Genomic DNA, 23,400 nt, shown 5'->3' with positions numbered 1-23,400 from the left:
TTTCACCTCCGGATGAAAAGCATGCCCAAAGTAAACTGCCTTCTACTCAGGCCCAGAAGCTAGGATATGCATATAAGTGGTAGATTTGGATAGAAAACACTCTAATGTTTCCAAAACCATTGAAATAATGTCTGTGAGTATAACAGAACTTATATGGCAGGCGAATTGTGATGTCATTATGGGGTATTGTGATGTCGTTATGGGGTATTGTGATGTCATTATGGGGTAATGTAAATGTATTGTGATGTCATTATGGGGTATTGTGTTGTCATTATGGGGTATTGTGATGTCATTATGGGGTATTGTGATGTCGTTATGGGGTATTGTGATGTCGTTATGGGGTATTGTGTTGTCGTTATGGGTATTGTGATGTCCTTATGGGGTATTGTGATGTCATTATGGGGTATTGTGATGTCGTTATGGGGTATTGTGATGTCATTATGGGGTATTGTGATGTCATTATGGGGTATTGTGATGTCATTATGGGGTATTGTGATGTCATTATGGGGTATTGTGATGTCATTATGGGGTATTGTGATGTCATTATGGGGTATTGTGATGTCATTATGGGGTATTGTGATGTCATTATGGGGTACTGTGATGTCATTATGGGGTATTGTGATGTCATTATGGGGTATTGTGTGTAGATTGCCGAATACCTTTTTTTATTAAATCAATTTTAGAACAAGGCTGTAACGTAACAAAATGTGGAAAAGGTCAAGGGGTCTGAATACTTTTCGAAGGAACTGTATATGCAGGAACATGTTCGATTGAAGAACATGTAGTTCATCTGAAACACGAGAGTTTTAAAAACAACATGAGTTTAGTTTTGCCCGTTTTAAGCACATCAGCTAGATATTAAATCTGACTGTAGTTCTGACACAGCCAGATGAAAAGTCTGGACAATAGCAACATAATGGTCTGCATAAAGATGAAGTTTACAATTTAACAGATTGACCAATGGGGTTTATATTAGTAGTAAACAAGAAGAAGTCCCAAAATCAACTCCTGTGGTACACTTTTATGTACCTCTAGAAATTCAGACGAAACCCCATCCATCAGGAAGGCCTGAGTTCTGTCACTAAGATCATCATCAACCCAGGAACAGGTGTCAGAGCTCAGACCTATCGAGGACAACTTATTCAATAAAATAGCACGATCAACAGTATCAAAATAATTTGACAGGTCCACAAACAAAGCAGAACATGTCATTGTAGTGTCTAAAGCATTGACAATATCATTAACTACTGAAGTGGAAGCTGTAACAGTGCTATGCCCAGGACTAAACCCTGATTGGATGCCCAGGACTAAACCCTGATTGGATGCCCAGGACTAAACCCTGATTGGATGCCCAGGACTAAACCCTGATTGGATGCCCAGGACTAAACCCTGATTGGATGCCCAGGCCTAAACCCTGATTGGATGCCCAGGCCTAAACCCTGATTGGTTCACATTCAAAATACATTTAAGGTTAAAAAAAAACTAAATTGTACATCTACCAAGTTTTATAGAATCTTCGCTAGACCAGGAAGCCTTGAAATGGGCCGATAGTTATTAAGATCTCTACTATCCACGTCCTTAAGGCAGAACAACAGCTGATTTTTGAAATATTTCCTGATAACAATGTTAAATAAAAAAACAAAGTGGTTTTATTGCGCCAACAATGATGGGGGCGGAAACCTTAAGCAGACCAGGGTCCAAGCGTCCGGTCCCTGTCTCTATTTTTTGTTGGATATTGCTAGCAAAGCATCCAGTACTTTCTTTTTCTGTATATAGATTAAAAGAAAAGCTGGGACTATCATTTCTCAGGTCATTCACTAAGTTTCCCCTGCCAGCATCCAGCCCAATACCATTGTGAATAGACTCAGACGTTCTTTCAAAGAGAGATAACCCGCTGAAATAAAAATGGTGATTAAACCCATCAATGATGAGGCCAGAGTCTGAATTAAATGTGTTGTGTGGTAGAGAGGAGAAATAAAACCCTACGGGGATTTGACACCATCCCATAATTTAGCCGGGTTCCCATTACAATCCAAAAGCTACATAATAAATCAGATTTAGCTGTTCAGCTGGTCTCAGTTGCTTAACCGCCAGTCCGGGCCTAAGACTGTGTTCCTGGCCGTGACCCAAGCATAATCTTCCAGAGTGATACCAGGCATTCAATCCTCCTTTAACCCTGAGTATTTTTGTCGGGAGCATGATCATTCACAATAGTACTGAAAACATCTGAAAAAAAGGCTGAAAACTAAATCAGGTTCAGGGATAGCTGAAATACAATCAAAATCACGAAAATAAAGACACATTTTAAAAGCCTGTTCGCTGAAGCTTAGATGTTTTGTATTGTCACATCTCTAACACAAACTGGGCAATTGTCAGTAATGTCTTGGGAGAATACACCAGTAGAAACATATTTCGCTGGTGTATTTGTCAGAATAAGATCAGAGTTGACATTGAAGGCTCTATAGGGTTGGGCTCATGTAGTCTTAGTCATTACAGCTGGGTAAGGTTTAGGTCATTACACATGACTTTTTAGATTGGGAAATGCAGGCTTCAGACAATCACAATTTAGGTCACCCAGGATGACTTCTGACTTAGTAGAAGACAACAAACTAGTTAACTCCTCGAGTGCCGAGGGAGGACGGCAGACCCCTATAACAGTTATGGATACATTTGTATCCAGACAAACAGACAGATAGTAGTGCCAATTTTTGGGGGGGAAATTGATTTTAGTAGAGACAACAAGTTTTTTTTGTCAGCATTGAACACATAACCCTCAATATTAATATCCCATTATGTAACATCCCATTGAGCTTATAGGGTACCTGAGAAGAATGAGGTGCCTACCTGGGCGTAGTAAGAGCGTACCTGGTCGTAGTTGGTCTTGCAGGAAGTCACAGATGAGTTCAGCCTTCTTAGTGAGTTCCTGCTGCAGCAGCTCCTTGTCCTGTTTCAGACTGGAGATGGTCTCCCCCATCTGCTCACTGCGGCTCCGCTCAACACTCAGCAATGCTCGCAGCCGCTCTATTTCACACAGAGCTGGTCCCACTGGCAACAGAGACAGGAAGGGTGAGACAGGATATACAGTTTCAACATAATAATTATGGTAACTTTATTACAGAAATAATTTTAAAGTACATAAAAAAGCTAAACGAAGTTAACACTGTGTCTCTGGGTGTTGGAAAAGGGGTCATAGTTCAGAGAACATACAGAGTAGGATCACTTTCAAACGAATGTAGGCAGAACCCCCCCCCCCCCTCATATGAGAGAACACATGCAGCACAGAGGACAAATAAAAAGGAACTGGAAAACATTACGAGAGAAACTGGAACCTACCTGCTACTCAGGTTCCAATATGAGAGGAGTTTTTCCCACTTGCTTTAAAACTCTATCCTATATGTGTTTTAATAAATAAAAGGGAGTTGGGAAAAGTTTTAAAATATCGATTAGCTATTTAGCACACAGTTGAAGTCGGAAGTTTACATACACCTTAGCCAAATACATTTAAACTCAAGTTTTTCACAATTCCTGACATTAAAATCTAGTAAAAATTCCCTGTCTTAGGTCAGTTAGGATCACCATTTTATTTTAAGAATGTGAAATGTCAGAATAATAGTAGAGAGAATAATTTGCTTCAGGTTTGATTTATTTCATCACATTCCCAGTGGGTCAGAAGTTTACATACACTCAATTAGTATTTGGTAGCATTGCCTTTAAATTGTTTAACTTGGGTCAAATGTTTCAGGTAGCCTTCCACAAGCTTCCCACAATAAGTTGGGTGAGTTTTGTCCCATTCCTCCTGACAGAGCTGATATAATTGAGTCAGGTTTGTAGGCCTCCTTGCTCACACACACTTTTTCAGTTCTGCCCACACATTTTCTATAGGATTGAGGTCAGGGCTTTGTGATGGCCACTCCAATACCTTGACTTTGTTGTCCTTAGGCCATTTTGCCACAACTTTGGAAGTATGCTTGAGGTCATTGTCCATTTGGAAGACTCATTTGCGACCAAGCTTAAACTTCCTGACTGATGTCTTGAGATGTTGCTTCAATATATCCACATAATTTTCCTCCCTCATGATGCCATCTATTTTGTGAAGTGCACCAGTCCCGCCTGCAGCAAAGCACCCCCACAACATGATGCTGCCACCCCCGTGCTTCACGGTTGGGATGGTGTTCTTCGGCTTGCAAGCATCCCCCTTTTTCCTCCAAACATGACAATGGTCATTTTTGCCAAACAGTTCTATTTATGTTTCATCAGACCAGAGGACATTTCTTCAACGTTCTTTGTCCCCATTTGCAGTTGCAAACCGTAGTCTGTCTTTTTTATGGCGGTTTTGAAGCAGTGACTTCTTCCTTGCTGAGCGGCCTTTCAGGTTATGTCGATATAGGACTCGTTTTTACTGTGGATATAGATACTTTTGTACCGGTTTCCTCCAGCATCTTCACAAGGTTCTTTACTGTTGTTCTGGGATTGATTTGCACTTTTCGCACCAAAGTACGTTCATATCTAGGAGACAGAATGCGTCTCCTTCCTGAGTGGTATGACGGCTGTGTGGTCCCATGGTGTTTATACTTGCGTACTATTGTTTGTACAGATGAACGTGGTACCTTCAGGCGTTTGGAAATATTTTTCTGAGGTCTTGGCTGAGTTCTTTTGATTTTACCATATCAAGCAAAGGCGCACTGAGTTTGAAGGTAGACCTTGAAATACATTGACAGGTGCACCTCCAATTGACAGGAGCTTCTAAAGCCATGACATCATTTTCTGGAATTTTCCAAGCTGTTTAAAGGCACAGTCAACTTAGTGTATGTAAACGTCTGACCCACTGGAATTGTGATACAGTGAATAAGTGAAATAATCTGTCTGTAAACAATTGTTGGAAAAATTCCTTGTGTCATGCAAAATAGATGTCCTAACTGACTTGACAAAACTATAGTTAACAAGACATTTCTGTAGTGGTTGAAAAATGAGTTTTAATGACTCCAACCTAAGTGCATTTAAACGTCCGACTTCAACTAGTCTTCAACACGAATCACTAATATAAAACTGTGACGTACAGAATTCAGAATTGATTAAAGAAAAGTTGTAGAGAGTCATGAAGAGACAAGTTTAAACCCTTCTATGGCTGAGATCAAGGCTCGTCTATTTAAATATCCATTCAATAATTTCTCGACACCATCGAGGGGGATTGACCATTTATTTCAGGGCAACATACTGTCAACGTTTCTCCTTCAGTCATTGGTCTAACATCATTACACACAACATTTCTCCTTCAGTCATTGGTCTAACATCATTACACACAACATTTCTCCTTCAGTCATTGGTCTAACATCGTGACTAACAACAACTTAATGCAGGAAAAATGGAAGTAAAGAACATAGAACCCTGCATTCCGCTGGCGTCATGTCTTCTGGATAAGAAAACACGTCGTCCCACAGGCTCAAAATGGCACCATATTCCCTATAGAGCACTACTTTTGACCAGAGCCCTATAGAGCACTACTTTTGACCAGAGCCCTATAGAGAGCACTACTTTTGACCAGAGCCCTATAGAGAGCACTACTTTTGACCAGAGCCCTATAGAGAGCACTACTTTTGACCAGAGCCCTATAGAGAGCACTACTTTTGACCAGAGCCCCATAGAGAGCACTACTTTTGACCAGAGCCCCATAGAGAGCACTACTTTTGACCAGAGCCCTATAGAGAGCACTACTTTTGACCAGAGCCCTATAGAGAGCACTACTTTTGACCAGAGCCCTACTTTTGACCAGAGAGAGCACTACTTTTGACCAGAGCCCTATAGAGAGCACTACTTTTGACCAGAGCCCTAGAGCACTAGACCAGAGCCCACTACTTTTGACCAGAGCCCAATACTTTTGACCAGAGCCCTATATAGAGCACTACTTTTGACCAGAGCCCTATAGAGAGCACTACTTTTGACCAGAGCCCTAGAGAGCATAGAGAGCACTACTTTTGACCAGAGCCCTATAGAGAGCACTACTTTTGACCAGAGCCCTATATAGAGCACTACTTTTTTGACCAGAGCCCTACTTTTGACCAGAGCCCTATAGAGCACTACTTTTGACCAGAGCCCTATATAGAGCACTACTTTTGACCAGAGCCCTATAGAGAGCACTACTTTTGACCAGAGCCCTATATAGAGCACTACTTTTGACCAGAGCCCTATATAGAGCACTACTTTTGACCAGAGCCCTATAGAGAGCACTACTTTTGACCAGAGCCCTATAGAGAGCACTACTTTTGACCAGAGCCCTATAGAGAGCACTACTTTTGACCAGAGCCCTATAGAGAGCACTACTTTTGACCAGAGCCCTATAGAGAGCACTACTTTTGACCAGAGCCCTATAGAGAGCACTACTTTTGACCAGAGCCCCATAGAGAGCACTACTTTTGACCAGAGCCCTATAGAGAGCACTACTTTTGACCAGAGCCCTACTTTTGACCAGAGAGAGCACTACTTTTGACCAGAGCCCTATAGAGAGCACTACTTTTGACCAGAGCCCTATAGAGAGCACTACTTTTGACCAGAGCCCTATAGAGAGCACTACTTTTGACCAGAGCCCTATAGAGAGCACTACTTTTGACCAGAGCCCTATATAGAGCACTACTTTTGACCAGAGCCCTATAGAGAGCACTACTTTTGACCAGAGCCCTATATAGAGCACTACTTTTGACCAGAGCCCTATATAGAGCACTACTTTTGACCAGAGCCCAATAGAGAGCACTCCTTTTGACCAGAGCCCTATAGAGAGCACTATTTTTGACCAGAGCCCTATAGAGAGCACTACTTTTGACCAGAGCCCTATATAGAGCACTACTTTTGACAAGAGCCCAATAGAGAGCACTCCTTTTGACCAGAGCCCTATAGAGAGCCCTACTTTTGACCAGAGCCCTATATAGAGCACTACTTTTGACCAGAGCCCATATGAAGGCAATAGGATTCCATTTGGGACAAAAGAAGGCAGACACGATGACCTCCTTTCCTCCACAACGGTAGGATCCTCAGACCCTGACCTGCGGAAAGTCGTCAGGACATGTAACAATTCTCCTCTGACACATCCTCAGTCTACACTTATTGATGCATGCTTTCTTCAGTTTGGACGACTCCACCGACGTCCAGCCATCCAGGGCAGAGCAGTGGAGGACGTACGCTGTGAAGTGGAGATACAGTTAGTTAACTGACACGTTGAGCAGTTGGTATGAGTCACTACATACATGGGCCCAGAGTAGAAAACACAAGGGCCCAGGGCCCTATTCCCTCTATATAGTGACCTGCTTTAGACCAGGGCCCTATTCCCTCTATATAGTGACCTGCTTTAGACCAGGGCCCTATTCCCTCTATATAGTGACCTGCTTTAGACCAGGGCCCTATTCCCTCTATATAGTGACCTACTTTAGACCAGGGCCCTATTCCCTCTATATAGTGACCTGCTTTAAACCAGGGCCCTATTCCCTCTATATAGTGACCTGCTTTAGACCATTTACATTTAAGTCATTTAGCAGACGCTCTTATCCAGAGCGACTTACAAATTGGTGCATTCACCTTATGACATCCAGTGGGACAGTCACTTAACAATAGTGCATCTAAAACTTAGGGGGGGGGGCCCTATTCCCTCTATATAGTGACCTACTTTAGACCAGGGCCCTATTCCCTCTATATAGTGACCTGCTTTAAGCCAGGGCCCTATTCCCTCTATATAGTGACCTACTTTAGACCAGGGCCCTATTCCCTCTATATAGTGACCTGCTTTAAACCAGGGCCCTATTCCCTCTATATAGTGACCTGCTTTAGACCAGGGCCCTATTCCCTCTATATAGTGACCTGCTTTAAACCAGGGCCCTATTCCCTCTATATAGTGACCTGCTTTAGACCAGGGCCCTATTCCCTCTATATAGTGACCTGCTTTAAACCAGGGCCCTATTCCCTCTATATAGTGACCTGCTTTAGACCAGGGCCCTATTCCCTTTATATAGTACACTGATTTAGACCAGGGCCCTATTCCCTCTATATAGTGACCTGCTTTAGACCAGGGCCCTATTCCCTCTATATAGTGATCTACTTTAGACCAGGGCCCTATTCCCTCTATATAGTGACCTACTTTAGACCAGGACCCGAAAAAGTGCATTAACAATCACCTATGATAGTCTACTCCTCCTCACCTATGATCGTCCACTCCTCCTCCTCCTCACCTATGGTCGTCTACTCCTCCTCACCTATGGTCGTCTACTCCTCCTCCTCCTCACCTATGGTCGCCTACTCCTCCTCCTCCTCACCTATGGTCGCCTACTCCTCCTCCTCCCCTATGATCGCCTACTCCTCCTCCTCCCCTATGATCGCCTACTCCTCCTCCTCCCCTATGATCGCCTACTCCTCCTCCTCCCCTATGATCGTCTACTCCTCCTCCTCACCTATGATCGTCTACTCCTCCTCCTCACCTATGATCGTCTACTCCTCCTCCTCACCTATGATCGTCTACTCCTCCTCCTCACCTATGATCGTCTACTCCTCCTCCTCACCTATGATCGTCTACTCCTCCTCCTCACCTATGATCGTCTACTCCTCCTCCTCACCTATGATCGTCTACTCCTCCTCCTCACCTATGATCGTCTACTCCTCCTCCTCACCTATGATCGTCTACTCCTCCTCCTCACCTATGATCGTCTACTCCTCCTCCTCACCTATGATCGTCTACTCCTCCTCCTCACCTATGATCGTCTACTCCTCCTCCTCACCTATGATCGTCTACTCCTCCTCCTCACCTATGATCGTCTACTCCTCCTCCTCACCTATGATAGTCTACTCCTCCTCCTCACCTATGATAGTCTACTCCTCCTCCTCACCTATGATAGTCTACTCCTCCTCCTCACCTATGATAGTCTACTCCTCCTCCTCACCTATGATAGTCTACTCCTCCTCCTCACCTATGATAGTCTACTCCTCCTCCTCACCTATGATAGTCTACTCCTCCTCCTCACCTATGATAGTCTACTCCTCCTCCTCCTCACCTATGATAGTCTACTCCTCCTCCTCCTCACCTATGATAGTCTACTCCTCCTCCTCCTCCTCACCTATGATAGTCTCCTCCTCCTCCTCACCTATGATAGTCTACTCCTCCTCCTCACCTATGATAGTCTACTCCTCCTCCTCACCTATGATAGTCTACTCCTCCTCCTCACCTATGATAGTCTACTCCTCCTCCTCACCTATGATAGTCTCCTCCTCCTCCTCACCTATGATAGTCTCCTCCTCCTCCTCACCTATGATAGTCTACTCCTCCTCCTCCTCACCTATGATAGTCTACTCCTCCTCCTCACCTATGATAGTCTACTCCTCCTCCTCACCTATGATAGTCTACTCCTCCTCCTCACCTATGATAGTCTACTCCTCCTCCTCACCTATGATAGTCTACTCCTCCTCCTCACCTATGATAGTCTACTCCTCCTCCTCACCTATGATAGTCTACTCCTCCTCCTCACCTATGATAGTCTACTCCTCCTCCTCACCTATGATAGTCTACTCCTCCTCCTCACCTATGATAGTCTACTCCTCCTCCTCACCTATGATAGTCTACTCCTCCTCCTCACCTATGATAGTCTACTCCTCCTCCTCACCTATGATAGTCTACTCCTCCTCCTCACCTATGATCGTCCACTCCTCCTCCTCCTCACCTATGATTGCCTACTACTCCTCCTCACCTATGATTGCGTCCACCGTTCTGCGGTCAAGAATCTTCTTGCCGTCGGGTACTTTTCCCCTCCTGCCGAAGGCCACCGCCCCTATGAGGTCTTCCTCGGTGAAGAAATGCTCGAATAGGAGATGAAAGAGTCTCATGCAGTTCCCTCTAGCCTCCTGAAACATGGCAGCTAGCTGCAGGGAGGACAGCAGGACTCCTGAGCCGGGGTAGAGCTCCTGCTGGCCCTGCAGCTGCTCCCTGTGACGGCCTCGCCAGCGCGTTGGCTCAGCCTGGGGTTGAAGCTGTGGCTGGTGGGTCTCAAGATGGGACTGGAACTGGGTCTGTTGGTGATGGGTGTTGGGTTGATAAATGTGGGGCTGGGGATAATGACTGGGAGCTCTATCCTCATGGTACTGCCTTCTCTCCACTCTCCTCTCTTCCCCTCTCTCAGTTCTCCAATCCTCCCCTCTCTCCGCTATCCTCTCTTCCCCACTCTCCGTTCTCCAATCCTCCCCCCTCTCCATTCTCCTCTCTTCCCCTCTCTCCGTTTTCCAATCCTGTCCTCTCTCCGTTCTCCTCTCCTCCCCTCTCTCCATTTTCCAATCCTCCCCTCTCTCCATTTTCCAATCCTCCCCTCTCTCCATTTTCTTGTCACGGAAAGACAGAACCTGGTGTATGACTGTCTGTAGACTCTGTAGCTGACCCAGATCTGTAGAGAACAACAGAGATATTTACACACAAAAACAAAACACAGAGAAATTTCTACAAAATGTGCCTAGGAGAAAGCTTCATCAATAGTGTCATTTGAAAACTAGCGTAGCTCCAGAATGGTCTCACCTATTCTAGCAACAAACTCTTCAACGCGCCGCCTCTCCATTGCCGGTTCGCTGGTCAGGCAATGGCTTGAAAAGGTGGGCCAGATTACGTCTAAAAAATGAAAAAAGAGGAGGAATCAGACAGGTTTTTAGAAAATGTTTATATAAATATTTTCCATTAAAAGTGGCAATATGTCACTTTTTGGATGAGCCGACCAAACTCATAGAAATTAGAGTTATAGATCTGTCGCCGAGTCGAAGAAACGGCAGATCTGTTCTGCATGTGCTATTTCTATGCTTCCTGTTCTTAAGTTTCGTTTTTTCCGTTTGTTTGTTTTTTTAACTTTCAGTTTTGTCCACCAGCTTCAAACCGCTGAAAATATTTTGAGTTATGGAACATATATTTGACAGTGGTTTAGATGGTACAATGATTCTCTACACTGTCCTTTCTCGTTCTGTCACAAACTGAAATTAGGCAAACTTTCAAAATTTTGCAACCAGGAAATGGCGGAGCGATTTCTACATAGTGCATCTTTAACTATAATCCTTATGAGACATAATGACAACACAGTTTGGCTATACATTTTTTTTTTATTACAGTTTATTTTACACAGTATTCACTGAACAATGCCTTGGTCCTCAACAGTCATTCTGATTCCCATGTCAAACAAGACTAAATTTAAATTTGAGGGAAAAGTACTTCCTACCAGGAAGTTTTTTTTTTTTTAAAGGCCGGTTGAGTTTGCGGGGAGCTTATATTCACGAGGTTGCCTTGACTGACAGCTCTTGGAACACACCAAGCAACTTGGATGCAACGTAAAATCATCTCAACCTAGTCATCACTGGATGACTCCCGTTTGTTGCGTCTCTCGTGACGCGGGTCACATCCTGACGGACGTGTTGACTTGAGTTTTGAACAACCCCCCCCCCCCCCTGTTCTATGCTGGCTAAAGACCTAGCTAGCCGGATGAAAGGGTAAACGAATGAGTAAAAACTTTAAATGATATTAGCTGCCATCCTACAGTCAGATTTTGGCACCAGTAGAGTAGCTTTAGAGCTATCTAGGACACGCCCCTCTGCAAACACACCATCTCTGATGTTGGTTACAAGCCCCTACTTATTTAAATTAGGTGAAATAATAATCATGTTACCATTGGTGTATTAAAGGTGATGTCACCCGATCATCTTAATAATCCCGCCTCCTGAATGCAAGTGTTTGGGGGAGTGACTTTATAAGTGTTTGGGGGAGTGACTTTATAAGTGTTTGGGGGAGTGACTTTATAAGTGTTTGGGGGAGTGACTTTATAAGTGTTTGGGGGAGTGACTTTATAAGTGTTTGGGGGAGTGACTTTATAAGTGTTTGGGGGAGTGACTTTATAATCAAACTTTAGCGATGTAGAAGCATTCAGTCATTTATTCATACTTCTGATCTGGTTTCATCCCAATATCATCCAATTAAAAATGAAAAACATGATTTTGATCGGTCATGACATTTAAAAGCACATTTAATTGGAAATGTACATACAAATAACTAACCATTTCTCTCAAAGTAAAAAACAGCTCACTCCTTCTTCTTGGAACAGTCTGGTGGTCCTGTAAAATGGGATTGAACACTTGGTTCATTCACTGTTTCACATGAAGAAAAACAGTCTACTGTTGGCACCTTAATTCCCCAAATGGAACCCTATTCCCTATGGGCACTGGGCAAAAGCAGTGCACTACTTAGGGAATGGGGTGGGATTTAGGACGGAAACATACAGTGCTCTCCTTAGTTACAGCATACAGGCAGTCTCAAAACAATGAAATCCGATTTCACAGAGCTACATTACACAAAACGGCTAGAATTATATATGTGATCACTCAACAACGAAAAGGTTTAATAAACTCACCTTATATTGAGATTAGTGGTGCGCAGGTCAGCCGTTTCTTCTTACTCATCCGCAACCTCCCGACTATGTGATAAATGTTTAACATTTGAGGCCCGCAATCAACCCTAACATTGAAAAGGCACTGTACAGTCAGGAAAAGCTGAATCATTTTTTGACAGGTGTTTGGAAATTGCTCCCAAGGATGAACCAGACTTGGAGGTCTACAATTTATCTGAGGTCTTGGCTGACTCCTTTTGGTTTTCCCATGATGTCAAGCAAAGAGGCACTGAGTTTGAAGGTAGACCTTGAAATACATCCACAGGTACACCTCCAATTGACTCACATGATGTCAATTAGCCTATCAGAAGCTTCTAAAACCATGACATCATTTTCTGGAATTTTCTAAGCTGTTTAAAGGCACAGTTAAATTCGTGTATGTAAACTTCTGACCCACTGGAATTTTTAATTTATTTTTTATTTCACCTTTATTTAACCAGGTAGGCTAGTTGAGAACAAGTTCTCATTTACAATTGCGACCTGGCCAAGATAAAGCAAAGCAGTTCGACAGATACAACGACACAGAGTTACACATGGAGTAAAACAAACATACAGTCAATAATACAGTATAAACAAGTCTATATACGATGTGAGCAAATGAGGTGAGAAGGGAGGTAAAGGCAAAAAAGGCCATGGTGGCAAAGTAAATACAATATTGTTGTGATACAGTGAATCATAAGTGAAATAATCTGTCTGCAAACAATTGTTGGAAAAATTACTTGTGTCATGCACAAAGTAGATGTCCTAACCGACTTGACAAAACAATAGTTTGTTAACAAGAAATTTGTGGAGTGGTTGAAAAACGAGTTAATGACTCCAACCTAAGTGTATGTAAACTAGTTTTAATGACTCCAACCTAAGTGTATGTAAACTAGTTTTAATGACTCCAACCTAAGTGTATGTAAACTAGTTTTAATGACTCCAACCTAAGTGTATGTAAACTAGTTTTAATGACTCCAACCTAAGTGTATGTAAACTAGTTTTAATGACTCCAACCTAAGTGTATGTAAACTAGTTTTAATGACTCCAACCTAAGTGTATGTAAACTAGTTAATGACTCCAACCTAAGTGTATGTAAACTAGTTTTAATGACTCCAACCTAAGTGTATGTAAATGTATGACTTCAACTGTATGTAAATAAGGTATTTCTGTTCATTTAAATATTTTATATAATGTGCAAAAATGTTTAAAAACCTGTTGTCGCTTTGTCATTATGGGGTGTTGTGTGTAGATTGAGGATTTAAAAAATTGTAATCCTTTTTAGTAAAAGACACATGACAGCCCTCTTGGAGTTTGCCAAATAGCACCTAAAGGACTCTGACCATGAGAAACAAGATTCTCTGGTCTGATGAAACCAAGATTGAACTCTTTGGCCTGAATGCCAAGTGTCACGCCTGGAGGAAACCTGGCACCATTCCTACGGTGAAGCATGGTGGACCCTTGGAGTGTGGTGTCAGGAAAATAACCTCACACTCAACGTCAACAAAACTAAGGAGATGATTGTGGACTTCAGGAAACAGCAGAGGGAACACCCCCCTATCCACATCGATGGAACAGTAGTGGAGAGGGTAGCTAGTTTTAAGTTCCTCGGCATACACATCACAGACAAACTGAATTGGTCCACTCACACTGACAGCGTCGTGAAGAAGGCGCAGCAGCGCCTATTCAACCTCAGGAGGCTGAAGAAATTCGGCTTGTCACCAAAAGCACTCACAAACTTCTACAGATGCACAATCGAGAGCATCCTGGCGGGCTGTATCACCGCCTGGTACGGCAACTGCTCCGCCCTCAACCGTAAGGCTCTCCAGAGGGTAGTGAGGACTGCACAACGCATCACCGGGGGCAAACTACCTGCCCTCCAGGACACCTACACCACCCGTTGTTACAGGAAGGCCATAAAGATCATCGAGGACATCAACCACCCGAACCACTGCCTGTTCACCCCGCTATCATCCAGAAGGCGAGGTCAGTACAGGTGCATCAAAGCTGGGACCGAGAGACTGAAAAACAGCTTCTATCTCAAGGCCATCAGACTGTTAAATAGCCACCACTAACATTGAGTGGCTGCTGCCAACACACTGTCATTGACACTGACCCAACTCCAGCCATTTTAATAATGGGAATTGATGGAAATGATGTAAATATATCACTAGCCACTTTAAACAATGCTACCTTATATAATGTTACTTACCCTACATTATTCATCTCATATGCATATGTATATACTGTACTCTACAACATCGACTGCATCCTTATGTAACACATGTATCACTAGCCACTTTAACTATGCCACTTTGTTTACTTGTCTACATACTCATCTCATATGTATATACTGTACTCGATACCATCTACTGTATGCTGCTCTGTACCATCACTCATTCATATATCCTTATGTACATGTTCCTTATCCCCTTACACTGTGTATAAGACAGTAGTTTTTTTTGGAATTGTTAGTTAGATTACTTGTTGGTTATCACTGCATTGTCGGAACTAGAAGCACAAGCATTTCGCTACACTCGCATTAACATCTGCTAACCATGTGTATGTGACAAATAAAATTTGATTTGATTTGATTTGATTTGATTTGGTGGTGGCAGCATCATGCTGTGGGGATGTTCTTCAGCTGCAGGGACTGGGAGAATAGTCAGGATCGAGGGAAAGATGAAGGAGCAAAGTACAGAGAGATCCTTGATGAAAACCTGCTCCAGAGCGCTCAGGACCTCAGGCTGAGGCTAAGGTTCACCTTCCAACAGGACAGTGACCCTAAGCACACAGACAAGATAACGCAGGAGTGGCTTAAGGACAAGTCTCAATGTGCTTGAGTGGCCCAGCCAGAGCCCGGACTTGAAACCGATCTAACATCTCTGGAGAGAACAGAAAATAGCGACACAGAAAATAGCGACGCAGTGACGCTCCCCATCCAACCTGACAGAGCTTGAGAGGATCTGTAGAGAAGAATGGGAGAAACTCCCCAAATACAGGTGTACCAAGCTTGTAGCGTCATACCCAAGAAGACTTGAGACTGTAGTCGCTGCCAAAGGTGCTTCAACAAACTACTGAGTAAAGGGTCTGAATTCTTACGTAAATGTAATGTTTAAGTTTATTTTTAATAAATTAGCAAAAATGAAACAAACAAAAAATATTTTGCTTTGTCATTATAGGGTATTATGTGAAGATTGATGAGGGGGGAAAAAAACATTTAATTCATTTCAGTCTAATGTAAAAATGTGGAAAAAGTGAAGGGTTCTGAATGAGACGGTGATACTTTTTAAAATATATATATAAATGAGCAAAAATGTCTAAAAACCTATTATGGTGTATTGTATGTAGATTGATGAGGAAAATAAAATGGTATCCATTTTGAGAGTCTCATCTTTCCATAGTCATAATAGTTTCAAATCAGATCAAATTTTATTTGTCACATACACATGGTTAGCAGATTTTAATGCGAATGTTGCGAAACGCTTGTGCTTCTAGTTCCGACAATGCAAGGAGGGGAGGGGGGGGGCAGAACAACAGATTTGTACCTTGTCAGCTCGGGGATTCGAACGTACAACCTTCCGTTACTGGCCCAACGCTCTAACCACTAGGATACCCAAACCAAGCTTAGACTACCCTGCCGCCCCATATGTGATATGTGAATGTGTAATGTAATGTTTTCCCAAACCAAAGTTTGGTACTTATTGTGAAGTCTCCACACGATGACCGTTACAGTCTCAAGTCTCCACTTCACACGACGACCGTTACAGTCACAAGTCTCCACTTCTAGTTGACCGTTACAGTCACAAGTCTCCACTTCACATGACGACCGTTACAGTCACAAGTCTCCACTTCTAGTTGACCGTTACAGTCACAAGTCTCCACTTCACATGACGACCGTTACAGTCACAAGTCTCCACTTCACATGACGACCGTTACAGTCACAAGTCTCCACTTCACACGACGACCGTTACAGTCTCAAGTCTCCACTTCACACGACGACCGTTACAGTCTCAAGTCTCCACTTCTAGTTGACCGTTACAGTCACAAGCCTCCACTTCTAGTTGACCGTTACAGTCACAAGCCTCCACTTCTAGTTGACCGTTACAGTCACAAGTCTCCACTTCTAGTTGACCGTTACAGTCTCAAGTCTCCACTTCACACGACGACCGTTACAGTCACAAGCCTCCACTTCTAGTTGACCGTTACAGTCACAAGTCTCCACTTCTAGTTGACCGTTACAGTCACAAGTCTCCACTTCTAGTTGACCGTTACAGTCACAAGTCTCCACTTCTAGTTGACCGTTACAGTCACAAGCCTCCACTTCTAGTTGACCGTTACAGTCACAAGCCTCCACTTCTAGTTGACCGTTACAGTCACAAGCCTCCACTTCTAGTTGACCGTTACAGTCACAAGCCTCCACTTCTAGTTGACCGTTACAGTCACAAGCCTCCACTTCTAGTTGACCGTTACAGTCTCAAGTCTCCACTTCACACGACGACCGTTACAGTCACAAGCCTCCACTTCTAGTTGACCGTTACAGTCACAAGTCTCCACTTCTAGTTGACCGTTACAGTCACAAGTCTCCACTTCACACGACGACCGTTACAGTCACAAGCCTCCACTTCTAGTTGACCGTTACAGTCACAAGTCTCCACTTCATATGACCGTTACAGTCACAAGCCTCCACTTCACACGACGACCGTTACAGTCACAAGCCTCCACTTCTAGTTGACCGTTACAGTCACAAGTCTCCACTTCTAGTTGACCGTTACAGTCACAAGTCTCCACTTCATATGACGACCGTTACAGTCACAAGCCTCCACTTCTAGTTGACCGTTACAGTCACAAGTCTCCACTTCTAGTTGACCGTTACAGTCACAAGTCTCCACTTCTAGTTGACCGTTACAGTCACAAGCCTCCACTTCTAGTTGACCGTTACAGTCACAAGTCTCCACTTCATATGACCGTTAGTCACAAGTCTCCACTTCACATGACGACCGTTACAGTCACAAGTCTCCACTTCATATGACGACCGTTACAGTCACAAGTCTCCACTTCACATGACGACTGTTACAGTCACAAGTCTCCACTTCTAGTTGACCGTTACAGTCACAAGTCTCCACTTCACATGACGACCGTTACAGTCACAAGTCTCCACTTCACATGACGACTGTTACAGTCACAAGTCTCCACTTCATATGACGACCGTTACAGTCACAAGTCTCCACTTCACATGACGACTGTTACAGTCACAAGTCTCCACTTCTAGTTGACCGTTACAGTCTCAAGTCTCCACTTCACATGACGACCGTTACAGTCACAAGTCTCCACTTCATATGACCGTTACAGTCACAAGTCTCCACTTCATATGACCGTTACAGTCACAAGTCTCCACTTCTAGTTGACCGTTACAGTCACAAGTCTCCACTTCTAGTTGACCGTTACAGTCACAAGTCGCCACTTCTAGTTGACCGTTACAGTCAAACTGGAGATTTAAAGCGCCGGATGATCGACCCCACCACTCTCCATCGCACAGCTCTGATTTACTTGAGGAGCAGGGCCCCACCACACAGAGCAGGCCCCACCACACAGAGGAGCAGGGCCCCACCACACAGAGGAGCAGGGCCCCACCACACAGAGGAGCAGGGCCCCACCACACAGAGGAGCAGGGCCCCACCACACAGAGGAGCAGGGCCCCACCACACAGAGGAGCAGGCCCCACCACACAGAGGAGCAGGCCCCACCACACAGAGGAGCAGGCCCTACCACACAGAGGAGCAGGCCCCACCACACAGAGGAGCAGGCCCCACCACACAGAGGAGCGGGGCCCCACCACACAGTTTAGGCATAGACTTTTGGCCTAGTATTTTTACTTTTGTAAATATATTTTCAGAGGTATTAGAGTTCACAGTGCGGACCGAACAGAGGTCCTCGTGCCAAACGGTTCAGTAGACACATACGTGTACTGTTACACCCTTAAGAGGCCTACATGATTCACAGAGGAACTGTCATGTCTCCTAAAATCCTAGCAGATTTATGGAGCATGCAGCAGATTACAACAGACAGAAAAGACTAATAAAACTACAAAACAGACAGATACAGGTTTCCACCGGTATAGAAAAGGTGTAACGGTACATTATATTATAGATGTTTAGACACTCTTTAAGTGCTAGGTGCATACAGCTCTCAGGGATACCACTCAGAAATGGTGAGGGGCCTTCTTGTGACAATTGGTTGTGTTTGTTTATGTATGACAGCAGAACCAGTGTGGTGACACACAGACAGAGAGAGAGAGAGCAGCGAGAGAGAGCAGCGAGAGAGAGAGAGGGCAGCGAGAGAGAGAGAGGGCAGCGAGAGAGAGAGAGGGCAGCGAGAGAGAGAGAGAGGGCAGCGAGAGAGAGAGAGAGGGCAGCGAGAGAGAGAGAGGGCAGCGAGAGAGAGAGAGGGCAGCGAGCGAGAGAGAGAGAGAGAGAGGGCAGCGAGCGAGCGAGCGGGCAGCGAGCGAGAGAGAGAGAGGGCAGCGAGCGAGAGAGAGAGAGGGCAGCGAGCGAGCGAGAGAGAGAGAGGGCAGCGAGCGAGAGAGAGAGAGAGGGCAGCGAGCGAGCGAGAGAGAGAGAGAGGGCAGCGAGCGAGCGAGAGAGAGAGAGAGGGCAGCGAGCGAGCGAGAGAGAGAGAGAGGGCAGCGAGCGAGCGAGAGAGAGAGAGAGGGCAGCGAGCGAGCGAGAGAGAGAGAGAGGGCAGCGAGCGAGCGAGAGAGAGAGAGAGGGCAGCGAGCGAGCGAGAGAGAGAGAGAGGGCAGCGAGCGAGCGAGAGAGAGAGAGAGGGCAGCGAGCGAGCGAGAGAGAGAGAGAGGGCAGCGAGCGAGAGAGAGAGAGGGCAGCGAGCGAGAGAGAGAGAGGGCAGCGAGCGAGAGAGAGAGAGCGAGAGAGAGGGCAGCGAGCGAGAGAGAGGGCAGCGAGCGAGAGAGAGAGAGAGAAGCGAGAGAGAGAGAGAGAAGCGAGAGAGAGAGAGAGAAGCGAGAGAGAGAGAGAGAAGCGAGAGAGAGAGAGAGAGAGAGAGAGAGAGAGCAGCGAGAGAGAGCAGCTAGAGGGAGAGAGGGCAGCAAGAGAGAGCAGCTAGAGAGAGCAGCTAGAGAGAGCAGCTAGAGAGAGCAGCGAAAGAGAGCAGCGAAAGAGAGCAGCGAAAGAGAGCAGCGAAAGAGAGAGGGCAGCGAGGGAGAGCAGTGAGAGAGAGAGGGCAGCGAGAGAGAGAGAGAGAGAGAGAGAAGCGAGAGAGAGAGAGAGAAGCGAGAGAGAGAGAGAAGCGAGAGAGAGAGAGAGAGCAGCGAGAGAGAGCAGCTAGAGGGAGAGAGGGTAGCGAGAGAGAGCAGCTAGAGAGAGCAGCTAGAGAGAGCAGCGAAAGAGAGCAGCGAAAGAGAGACGGCAGCGAGGGAGAGCAGTGAGAGAGAGAGGGCAGCGAGAGAGAGCAGCTAGAGCGAGAGAGGGCAGCGAGAGAGAGAGAGGGCAGCGAGAGAGAGAGAGGGGAGAGAGAGAGCAGCGAGGGAGAGAGAGCAGCGAGAGAGAGAGGGCAGCGAGAGAGAGACAGAGGGCAGCGAGAGAGAGACAGAGGGCAGCGAGAGAGAGACAGAGGGCAGCGAGAGAGAGACAGAGGGCAGCGAGAGAGAGACAGAGGGCAGCGAGAGAGAGACAGAGGGCAGCGAGAGAGAGAGAGAGGGCAGCGAGAGAGAGAGAGAGGGCAGCGAGAGAGAGAGAGAGGGCAGCGAGAGAGAGAGAGAGGGCAGCGAGAGAGAGAGAGAGAGGGCAGCGAGAGAGAGAGAGAGAGAGACAGAGAGAGAGAGAGAGAGAGAGAGAGAGAGAGAGAGAGAGAGAGAGCAGCTAGAGGGAGAGAGGGCAGCGAGAGAGAGCAGCTAGAGAGCAGCGAGAGAGAGCGAGGGCAGCGAGAGAGAGCAGCTGGAGAGAGCAGCTGGAGAGAGCAGCTGGAGAGAGAGAGGGCAGCGAGAGAGAGCAGCTAGAGGGAGCAGCGAGAGAGAGAGAGGGCAGCGAGAGAGAGCAGCTAGAGAGAGCAGCGAGAGAGAGAGAGGGCAGCGAGAGAGAGCAGCTAGAGAGAGCAGCGAGAGAGAGGGCAGCGAGAGAGAGCAGCTAGAGAGAGCAGCGAGAGAGAGAGAGGGCAGCGAGAGAGAGCAGCTAGAGAGAGCAGCGAGAGAGAGAGAGGGCAGCTAGAGAGAGCAGCGAGAGAGAGAGAGAGAGGGCAGCGAGAGAGAGCAGCTAGAGGGAGAGCAGCTAGAGGGAGAGGTTAACTGTACCTGTTGCCTCTCCTTTGGTCTCTGCTCCCAGGAGGTCCAGGTCAGGGTTCATCCCACTGGGAGAGGAGGGAGTCAGGTTCCCCAACGGCCCCTCAGATCCTCCATGGTTCAGCAGGTCCTCCATCAGCTCACTACCTGCACCAGGGAGGGTGCTCAGGCCCTGGGTCGACACCGAAGACAGGTCCTGATGTCTGGGAGAACTAGTGCTCATCATGGAAGGTTTGGAGACAGAGCTGGAGATAGAGCCTCGGAGAGGTTTGTGAGGAAAGGAGTGGCCCAGCAGAGACGACGACACACCACCAACCAAACAGTCGGCGTCCAGCTGCAAGGGTTTGTGTGGCAATGCATGGTGGGACAGGGAATTATTAGGTTTTGGGGACTGGGAGACTGAGTGAGAGGCTAGGCCAGAGTCAGTACCTACCCCTGCTGCTAGCTGGGCTTTAGGTACTGTGTAAAAGTCCTCAGCAGTCTCCTGCTTGATCTTCTTCACTGACTTGTCCCCCTGTCCCCTGTCCTCAGACCCTGGTCTCTGGGGGCCGGGCATGCCCCCCGGGGGACCCCTCTTCCTGGGTCTGTGATGAGGCTCGTAGTCTACGTCTCCATCCTCGTCTGTCGTGGCTGAAGACTCACAGACAATATCAAACAGGTTGTTGTTATACTCCTCTGTGTTGTCGTCAGCCTCAGTGTTGTCGTCGCTGCAGTTGGAGAAGTCGCAGGACTCCCGTGTCTGGCTGCTGTCACCTCCCTTGGCCTTGGTGGAGTGGCCCAGAAACCTCTCACCTCCTGGGCTGCTTTGACGGGCTGAGGCCCCTCCCTGGACACTGAGGCTGTCTGAGTTGATGCTTCGGCTGTCCTGGAAGCAGCCCCCCCGCTCCTTTAGAATCAGAAGTCAACAAATACATTTTACATGGATCGGGAATTTGACCTGGTGGGATGGCCCTGACAACATCAGAGAGGTATTCAGACCCCGTGACTATTCTCCACATGGATTAAGTCGTTCTCTTCCGCCTCAATCTACACACAATACCCCATAATGACAAAGTGAAAACAAGTTTAGATTTTCTTGCAAATGTACTAAAAATACTTAAGTATTCAGACCCTTTGCTATGAAGTTAGCTAAGATTACCGCCAATTTGCGGTTTGCTAGGAACATTCAATAAATTGAGTTCAGGTGCATCCTGTTTCCATTGATCACCCTTGAGATGTTCCTACAACTTGGAGTCCACCGGTGGTAAATTCAATTGATTGGACATGATTTGGAAGGGCCTTGGTCATGGAGGTGATCAAGAACCCGATGGTCACTGACAGAGCTCCACAGTTTCTCTGTGGAGATGGGAGAACCTTCCAGAAGGACAACCATCTCTGCAGCACTTCACTAATCAGGCCGTTATGGTAGAGTGGTCAGATGGATGCCACTCCTCAGTAAAAAGGCACATGACAGCCCGCTTGGAGTTTGCCAAATAGCACCTAAAGGACTCTGACCATGAGAAACAGGATTCTCTCGTCTGATAAAACCAAGATTGAACTCTTTGGCCTGAATGCCAAGCGTCATGTCTGGAGGAAACCTGGCACCATCCCTACGGTGAAGCATGGTGGTGGCAGCATCATGTTGTGGGGATGTTTTTCAGCAGCAGGGACTGGGAGACTAGTCAGGATCGAGGGAAAGATGAACGGAGCAAAGTACAGACCGATCCTTGATGTTCCAGTGTACTCAGGACCTCAGACTGGGGCGAAGGTTCACCTTCCAACAGGACAAGGACCCTAAGCACACAGCCAAGAGAGCGCAGGGGTGGTTTCGGGACAAGTCTCTGAATGTGCTTGAGTGTCCCAGTCAGAGCCTGGACTTGAACCCGATCGAACATCTCTGGAGAGACCTGAGAATAGCTGTGCAGTGACGCTCCCCATCCAACCTGACAGAGCTTGAGAGGATCTGCAGAGAAGAATGGGAGAAACTCCCCAAATACAGTTGTAGCAAGCTTGTAGCGTCATACCCAAGAAGACTCATGGCTGTAATCGCTGCCAAAGGTGCTTCAACAAAGTACTGAGTAAAAGGTCTGAATAATTATGTAAATGTGATATAAAAAATATATATATAAACCTGTTTTCGCTTTGTCATTATGGGGTATTGTGTGTAGATTGATGAGGGGGGAGGGGGCTGTAACGAAACAAAATGTGGGAAAAGTCACGGGGTCAGAATACTTCCTATATGACCTTTCTATAAACGAGGGTACCAGTGAGGATTTCCCTGAAAAGGTGTTCCAGCTTTTAGAAGTCATTATAATAATCTGACAATGGGGGATCATAATCAATAACATCATAGCTATAATCAATAATATTCACAAGTTGATTTAAAACCGGGTTTTAACCTTTTTATTTGTCCAAATCCCAAGATTGTGTGACATAAAACATGACTTGCATTTTGGCTGTGGGATAGTTTGTGTATAAAGATATCATTACATTTTGTGTGTCTTTATGTTACACGGTTTTCATGGACACACAAATCCCAAATTATGGAACTAACCGAGAGTCACTTTAAACCCGGTTCACTCAGGACTGCACGGCCAGGCACGACTCCAACACCGAGGCACGACTCCAACACCGAGGCACGACTCCAACACCGAGGCACGACTCCAACACCGAGGCACGACTCCACTCTCTGTAGCTCAGTTGGTAGAGCATGGC

General features: G+C 45.9%; 1 protein-coding gene across 3 annotated transcripts in view; it reads right to left on the bottom strand.

The window, feature by feature from the left end:
* LOC123989573 (uncharacterized protein KIAA1958) overlaps positions 1-23,400 on the bottom strand; it is a 42,389-nt gene that overhangs the window by 8,529 nt on the left and 10,460 nt on the right. Inside the window, exons 3-6 of one of the 3 annotated variants that reach the window (XM_046290689.1) lie at positions 20,719-21,592; positions 10,532-10,621; positions 9,717-10,403; positions 6,824-7,171 (exon numbers count right to left, since the gene is read on the bottom strand). In XM_046290689.1, coding sequence (XP_046146645.1) covers positions 7,023-7,171; positions 9,717-10,403; positions 10,532-10,621; positions 20,719-21,592 — 1,800 coding nt within the window. In that variant the 3' untranslated portion in view covers positions 6,824-7,022. Of the gene's footprint in view, positions 1-2,844; positions 3,046-6,823; positions 7,172-9,716; positions 10,404-10,531; positions 10,622-20,718; positions 21,593-23,400 lie in introns of those variants that run through there. The other 2 variants (XM_046290690.1, XM_046290691.1) reach the window with 2 other exon arrangements.

This window comes from Oncorhynchus gorbuscha, linkage group LG11 (genome assembly GCF_021184085.1).
Source record: "Oncorhynchus gorbuscha isolate QuinsamMale2020 ecotype Even-year linkage group LG11, OgorEven_v1.0, whole genome shotgun sequence".
Lineage (NCBI taxonomy): Eukaryota > Metazoa > Chordata > Actinopteri > Salmoniformes > Salmonidae > Oncorhynchus > Oncorhynchus gorbuscha.
The sequence above is the reverse complement of the archived record's forward strand: the minus strand, read 5'-3'. Positions and strand labels throughout refer to the sequence as shown.